This window comes from Piliocolobus tephrosceles, chromosome 13 (genome assembly GCF_002776525.5).
Source record: "Piliocolobus tephrosceles isolate RC106 chromosome 13, ASM277652v3, whole genome shotgun sequence".
NCBI lineage: Eukaryota > Metazoa > Chordata > Mammalia > Primates > Cercopithecidae > Piliocolobus > Piliocolobus tephrosceles.
In genome coordinates this window covers 110,889,027-110,897,234 of record NC_045446.1, presented here as the reverse complement: position 1 = coordinate 110,897,234, position 8,208 = coordinate 110,889,027, and the positions used below count along the sequence as shown (strand labels likewise).

The following is an 8,208-nucleotide window of genomic DNA, read 5'->3' as shown; positions in this document are numbered from 1 at the left end:
TGGGACCCCTTTCTGGTAACAAGGCCACCATCCTCAAGACCCCAGAATGGGAGATCAAACAACAGCTTGCACCCTGCACCTGGAAAAGCCACAGGCACTCAGCTCCAATCTGTGAAAGCAGCTGAGGGGGCTGAACCCTGCAAAGCCACAGGGCAGAGCTGTCCAAGACCTTGGAGCCCACGCTTGTACTAGTGTGCCCAGGATGTAGGACACAGACATCAAAGGAGATTATTTTGGAGCTTTAAGATTTAATGGAGAGCGGAGGGGGCTCAGGAGAGGAGTGGACGCCGCTGGCCAGGATGGTGCTGGAGAGCGTGGCCCGCATCGTGAAGGTGCAGCTCCCGGCATATCTGAAGCGGCTCCCAGTTCCTGAAAGCATTACCGGGTTCGCTAGGCTCACAGTTTCAGAATGGCTTCGGTTATTGCCTTTCCTTGGTGTACTCGCACTTCTTGGCTACCTTGCAGTTCATCCATTCCTCCAGAAGAAAAAACAACAGAAGGATAGCTTGATTAATCTTAAAATACAAAAGGAAAATCTGAAAGTAGTGAATGAAATAAACATTGAAGATTTGTGTCTTGCTAAAGCAGCTTATTGTAGGTGTTGGCGTTCTAAAACGTTTCCTGCCTGCGATGGTTCACATAATAAACACAATGAATTGACAGGAGATAATGTGGGTCCACTAATACTGAAGAAGAAAGAAGTGTAATAATATTATAACAATATTTTCTCATTCTTTGTGTATAGAAAATTTTTAAATGGTGTCTTAATTATTACTACTGGTTGAACAATTATCTCTTCCAGTTTATTTTCTTGCTGCACTACTGTTTGTGTTTGATCCTTTGTATATTCAGTCACTTAATTAGAAATTAAATTGTCAAGCCTCTTATTCTGACTTCAAAGAATTAATGTATCTTCCAACAATAAAATCACTTCTGATTTTAATTTAGGAAAATCTAAATTGTGGCTACGAAAAAAAAAAAAAAAGATTTAATGGCTGCCCTTCTGGGTTTCAGACTTGCATGGGGCCTATTGCCCCTTTCTTTTGGCCAATTTTTCCCTTTTGGGATGCAAATGTTTGCCCAATGTCTGTACCTCCATTGTATCTTAGAAGTAAATAACTTGTTTTGATTTTACAGGCTCATAGGTGGAAGGAACTCATCTCCAGATTAGACTTTGGACTTGGGACTTGAAACTTTTGATTGAGCTGATGCTGGAATGCGTTAGGACTTCAGGGGACTATTGAGAGGGGATGATTGTATTTTGAAACATGAGAAGTAGGTGAGATTTGAGGACCCAAGGGAGGGATAATATAGTTTAAACGTCGTGCTCTCTAAATCTCATGTTGAAATGTGATTCCCAATATTGTAGGTGGCATCTGGCATGAGGCATTTGAGTCATGGGAGCAGACCTCTCATAGCTTAGTCCTGTCCTCCTGATAGTGAGTGAGTTCTCGTAAGATCTGACTCTTTAAAAATATGCGGCACCTCCTCTGTCCCCACTCTCTTTCTTGTTTCTGCTCTAGCCATGTGAAATGCCCATTCCTGCTTCACCTTCTGCATGAGTAAAAGCTCCCTAAGTCCTCCCCAGAAGCCAAGCAGATGCTGGTACCATGCTTGCACAGCCACAGAATTGTGAACCAATTAAAGCTCTTTTCTTTATAAGTTACCCAATCTCAGGTATTTTTTTTATAGTAGCACAAAAGTGACCTAATACATTAGTTAAAGGGAAATGCAACTCATAACCACAACGAGATACTGCATCATACCCACTAGAATGGCTAAAAAGGCTGCCAATACCAAGTGTTGGTGAGATTGTGGAGCAATGAGAATTCTCATCACTGCTAGTGAGACTGTAAAACTGTATAACCACATTGGAAGCAGCTTGGTATTTTTATAAATTTAAACATATACTTACTTAACTTTATAACCCAGGAACTCAAATCCTAGGAGTTTATCCAAGTGAAATGAAACTTATATGTCCACCCAAAACTGGTACATGAATGTTTAAAGTAGCTTTATTCACAGGAGCCCCAAACTAGAAACGTCCCAAATATCTATCAACAGGTAAATGAATAAACAAATTGTGGTCTACCCCTACAATATTAACTCACTAAAAAGGAATGAATTGCTGATATACTCAATAACAGGAATCAATCTCAAATATTATGCTGAGTAAAAATGCAAGATAAAGAGTACATAGTTTATGATTTCATTAATATGAAATTCCAAAAAATATCTAAAATCTAGTAATAAAAAGGATATCAGTAGTTGTCTAAGATCAGGATGATTTGGGGGATTGATTGGAAGGGGTACAAAAGTAACTTCTGGGGTGATGGAAATATTCTATACATCGATTGTGGTGATGGTTGTTATGGAGATGTACGTACTTGTCAAATTCACCAAACTGCATGTGCATTTTAATGTTTGTAAATTATGCATCAATAAACTTGATGTTAAAGAATTGTGTCAAATACTATTGAGATGTTAGGTGAATCAAGGACAGAGAAGGGACTATTGGGAATGGCAATATTAGAAGTCATAATGGCTTTGTTAGGAGTGTTTTCAATGGAGGGATAAAGACCAAAACCTAACCAAAGTGGGTTAAAAAAGAAGGAATTGATGAAGTGGAAATACACAGTTCTGTTTTTTGTTTGTTTTTGATACAGGAACTCACTCTGTCGCCCAGCCTGCAGTGCAGTGGCACAGTCACAGCTGACTGCAGCCTCAACCTTCCAGACTCAAGTGATCCTCCTGCTTCAGCCTTCCAAGGAACTGGAACGACAGGTGCGTGTCACCACACCCAGCTAATTTTTGTATTTTTTTTGTAGACATGGAGTTTCACCATGTTGCCCAGGCTGGGAAATACACAGTTCTTTTAAGGGCTTTTGATCTGAACTGAGGCAGAGAAATGGGGTGGTACTTGAGGGGCATGTGGCAGCCAAGGGACTTTTTTTGAAGATTGGTATTGAAAAGACATATTTGTATGCTGAGGGAAATGATCCAGTAAAGAGAGTGAGATGGATGATGCAAGGAGAAAAAGAAGGTATTGCAAGAGAAAACTGTAGAGACGGCAAGAGGGTAGGGGATACAAAGCACAAGAGGAGGTGTTACCTCTGATAGGAGCTGGAATGCATTGTCCACCTGAGCAAGAGAGAAGGCAGGAAAGGTGTGTACAGACACAGAGGTTGGTAGATTTTGTGGAGGGAGAATGAAGCATGGCTTATCTGATTGCTGCTTTTTTTGTCAGTGATTTAACAATGTGTGGGGTAAAAGGTGTTACAGGCTTAAAGCAAGAGATTGAGTTGGGAAACAGTTGCTCTGGGGAGAGGGGAGGGGAAATTCACTAGAAAATGTGTTAGGATTGTCTGGTTGAGATGACTGCCCATTTGAGTTCTTTTGTCATTCATGTGAAAAGAAACCAATAAGCAGGGGTGTGCGGTTTTCTCTAACAATGTTCAGCTTCTGGGCTGCAGACATAGAATTTAAATACACAGAACTTTGCATTTAACTAAGGCTGGCACTTTCCAGGTGCCTATGCAGGAAGAGCTGGACAAAAGATTTTGGCATGGTTGCAAGGGAGTGAATATATGAGACCTAAATGCCTATGTTAGCCTATATAACGGACCTATGTTAGCCTAAGTGCCTAGAGCATATTAAGATTCAATATAAGGCACACAGGCTAACATCGGTGCCTAATATAGAACCTAAGTTAGGTAATGAGAGAAGTGAGGACAAGGGGGTGTCATGGATAGAGGAAAAGTGACGAGGTTAACAGATTAGAGGCTCTGCCAGGGTCTGCAAATGGATGGGATGGCAGTAAATGAGTCGGAAGGAAATGGAAAGAGAGGGTAGTCCAGGAGTGTGGTGCTTAACATTAAGATTTCAGATTTGGTTCAGTTCTTCAGATGATCAGGATTAGGAAACGATCCTGTGAGTGACGGCTGAGGTGGGGTGAATCAGAGACCTGACAGTCCAAGGCTTCGGCTAGGTGACTGCATACGTTCGAAATCACCAAGAACGGTGACAGAGGTAGAGACAGACAGGAGAGCTGCAAGCCAGGACTAGAGGCATGAGGAAGTGAGTGTGAGCGACCAGGTGGAAATCACGAGGTGGCCACCGCACGGAATGTGACAGTTGTCAGGCCTGATGGTTTGCTTGTCTGCCTTCCCAACCACTGGCTCCTCACTACTAAGTCCTGATTCTCCCGTAATATGGTTTTGAAGGTGGAGATAAGGAAGGACAACAAAATTGATCTATCTATGTTTTTAATGTGTCCATTTTTCCTCTCTCTGAATTTCATTGATTTTCTACTTTGATTCACCTACTCATGCCTTGCTAGATGAGTAATGTCTTGAGAAAACTCACTGCTGATGGGATTAGCAGTGTTTGGAAGGGATTTCTCAATGATTACCCGATGCAAGCAGCCACTTAAACTCTACTGAAATTGCTACTGAAGGGCTTAGAATAACTTTGCTGAACACTGTTAACTATGTTATATGTGGCCCAAAGATTCAGCTGTTTTTACTTAGTGTTATGCCAAGACCACATGTACCTGCATGGGGCAGACTTCCACCCCCAGCTCTCTTATTTCCATTAGTGGTATCATTCAAACTTTTAAAATTATTATTAATAAATATAATCATAATAATTACCACTTGTTGACTATCCACCATGTGCCGACACTGAACTAGCTGTGATACCCACACATAGCAGTTATTGAATTTTAATATGTTCCAGGCGCATATGCTTTGATTGTGTAATGTAATTTATACTTCCCAGCAGCCTGATGAAAGGTTAAGGCTAAGATAAAGAGATTATGGCTCAAAACTTCTTGGCTAAGATCTCGTAGTTATTAAAAACTGGATATAGATGGGGTTCAAAACTCTGGTTGACTCTGAAACATATGCATTAACACTACACTATATTTGCCTTTACTGTATGCCTCACCACATACAAAGATGGATGGTCCCTGTGAAGGTTATCATCCAGCAGAGGGAAGTAGACCTGCAAACAAATGGGTTAAAACCCATATGAAGAGTGCTAAGATGAGGGTTCCGATGAGGGCAGTATATAGTAAATGATGAACTCGAGACACTTTGAAGGAAGTACATCAGATATTTTGCAGATTGACTCACTGCCTGGCTGCAATAACAGCCTCTTAGTTGGTGAGCTTCTGTCACCAGGCCTTTCTTCCATACGACTCTGCATAGATTGCTAGAGTTCATCTTCCTAACATACTTGTGCACTTGCTCCATTTTGCTAAAAGGTGCACTTGCTCCATTTTGCCTATGTCGTGGTGCTTTTCATTCTTATTCTTCTTCATGAAATTATTTCTTTCTTGCTCTGTCACCCAGGCTGGAGTGCAGTGGCACAATCTCAGCTCACTGCAACCTCCACCTCACAGGCAAAAGTGATCCTCCCACCTCAGCCTCCCAGTGAAATTATTTGTAACTCTTGCTATGGTAAACATGCATGGGACTATCTGTCCTAAACTCCCTCCAACTTCTAGTAACTGCCCACCTTCCTGTGTCCACAGCCTCTTCTCCCACACTGGCTTCCTCCACTTGGCAGGGGACAAGTCACCAGCTGTTCCTGCATTTGACATCGATGTCTTTCTCCCTCAAAAAGAAGCTAGACTCTTCTTTGGTTCCAATGCTAAAAACTGTGGGTTGGGACACCGATGGGCTTGATTTGGATCAGGTGCATACCCCTGCAAAAATGAATCATAGCCAGTGGGGGGAAGTAGACCTGCAAACAAACAGGTTAAAACCGACATGAAGAGTGCTAAGATGAGGGCTCCGATGAGGGCAGTAGATAGTAAATGATGAACTTGAGACACTTTGAAGGAAGTACATCAAATATTTTGCAGATTGACTCCCTGCCTGGCTACAATAACAGGTAGCGGGAAGGGGAAAGTTGGAACATGCTCTTCTCTATAACCATAATACAAGGAGCATGATGTCCAAACACTGAAAGAGAGAAAGGGAGAGAATGACAAAGCAAGGGTGGTTTATTTCTTAAGTCTGTTAACATTTGGGGAATCTGAGTGAAGAGTACAAGATTTACCTTGTAATACATTTGTATGAGTCTGAAATTATTTTAAAATGTTTAACAAATTTGTGGCTTTTACCTTGATAAAAAGGGTAAAATATAGTGTTTAAAAAATGGTCTTGGGGGTGGAGCCTGTATGCTCCAGTTCCCATAGAGTATGCCATTCCCATTACCTTACACTTGACCTCACATGGGTACCTTGACAAGCCAGCCTTCTGAGGGCGATTCAAGGGATATGCAGCTATTATAGAACAGCCAGACTGAGGAGGACATTGAACACTGGGTTTAGGGAGGTTGACGTTACTTTATATCAATAAGTAGGTCTTTGGAGGTTTTGGACAGTGGAGCAATATTATTTAGAAAAGGAATTCCATGTGGAGGACAATTTGAAAGGGGAGAGACTCCAGGAAGACTTAAATAAGAACATTGCAATGGAAAGGGAAAGGAGAAATGTGAGTTAGATGTGTAAGGAAGAATCACTAGAATTTGGCTACTGCAAATGATATCACTATTGGAAACAGGGGATGCTGGACATTGGCAAAAAAGAGATGGAGCCAGAGAGGAGGTAGAATAGTCTCTAGACATGGAGGATCTGTTTCCTGGCCTTTTGCAGCGTCTAGAGGCTGCCTGCATTCTTTGGCTTATGGGCCTCTTCCTCCATCTTCAAAGTGAGCTGCATGGTATCTTCACATCTCCTTCTACCCAGGTGTCCTTTGCTTCTGTCATCACACCGCCTCTGGCTCAAACTCTCCTGTTTCCCTCTTATAAGAATCCTTGAGATTATATTGGGACTACCAAGGTAATTCATGATAATTCCCTAAGTCCAATGAGAGTTGTCCTTCTAAGAGAAAGGTAGAGGGAGATTTGAGACTCAGACACACAAGGACATGTGAAGATGGAGGCAGAGATTGAAGTCATGTGGCTCCAAGCCAAGGAAAGCCTGGAGTCACCAGTGCTTGGAAGGGGCAAGGGAGGATCCTCCTCTCAAGCCTTAGGAGGGTGCACATTTCTGATGACACTGTGATTCCAGACTTCTGAGTTCCACCACTGTGATTTCTTTTGTATTCGTCTGAACAGAATTTCAGTAGGTGGTTTAAGGCTTTTGTCTAATGAGTCCATCTAATATCTGGGCTTCATCAGGGACAGTGTATTAGTCAATTCTCACTCTGTTAATAAAGACATACTCAAGACTGGGTAATTTATAAAGAAAAAAGAGGTTTAATGGACTCAGTTCCACTTGGCTGGGGAGGCCTCACAATCATGGCAGAAGGCAAAGGAGGAGAAAGGCGTACGTTACTTGATGGCAGGCAAGAGAGCTTGTGCAGGGGAGCTGCTATTTACAAAGCTATCAGTTGTCACGAGACTTATTCAGTACCACAAGAACAGTATGGGGGAAACTGTCCCCATGATTCCATTATCTCCACCTGGCTCCACATTTGACGGGTGGGGGAGATTACAATTCAAGGTGAGATTTGGGTGGGGACACAGCCAAACCATATCAGACAGTTTCTACCAACCACTTTTTCCCCCTGCGTATGAGCCATACTTTGTTTCTTTTATATCACATATATTTTTGTTATTGAAAACTGGACATTTAAAATAATTTAACGTAGCAGCTCTGGAAAGCAGATTCTCCTCACTTCTCAACGTTTGTTGTTGTTGCTGCTTGTTGGTGTTGCTATTCATTTGTTTGGTGACTTTTCTGAACAAATTCTGTGAAGTCTGTATTCTCTTTCGTGTGTGGCCACTGACATTTCTGCTTGAACGGTGTGCTAATAATTGAACAGAGACTTCCTTAGATGGCCTGGAACCATTAAGTCTTCAAGTCTTTGCAAAAGGGCTCTGTGTGTGTGTTAAGGCAGGCCTTCAACACGCAACCAGGTACTCTGCTCTGTTTTAGCTTCACTTCCTGCTTGCATGGGGCGAGCCAGAGGTGAGAACTTGGTGCTCTCTCAGGGCTTTCCTGAGTGTGTGCAGAGCTCTGGCTTGTGCACAGTCCTGTGCATCTGTGTGGCCTTCTAGATTCCCAGGAATATGTCAGAGCAGTTTTAAGCCCCATGTAGACATTTCACACCTCCCCTTTTTCCTCCAGCGTTTTGGTTCTCCTATTGTGCTATGAAGGAGCACTAGCCCCTTTCTGCTACCTCCAGTGGCTGC

General features: G+C 42.3%; 1 protein-coding gene across 1 annotated transcript; it reads left to right on the top strand.

Annotated features, from left to right (window-relative positions):
• Positions 1-260: 260 nt before the first annotated feature.
• Positions 261-953, top strand: LOC111540011 (CDGSH iron-sulfur domain-containing protein 2). Its single transcript, XM_023208074.2, has one exon. The coding sequence runs from the start codon at positions 300-302 to the stop codon at positions 705-707; it is 408 nt and encodes a 135-aa protein (XP_023063842.2). The 5' UTR covers positions 261-299; the 3' UTR covers positions 708-953.
• The last annotated feature ends 7,255 nt before the right edge of the window (positions 954-8,208 follow it).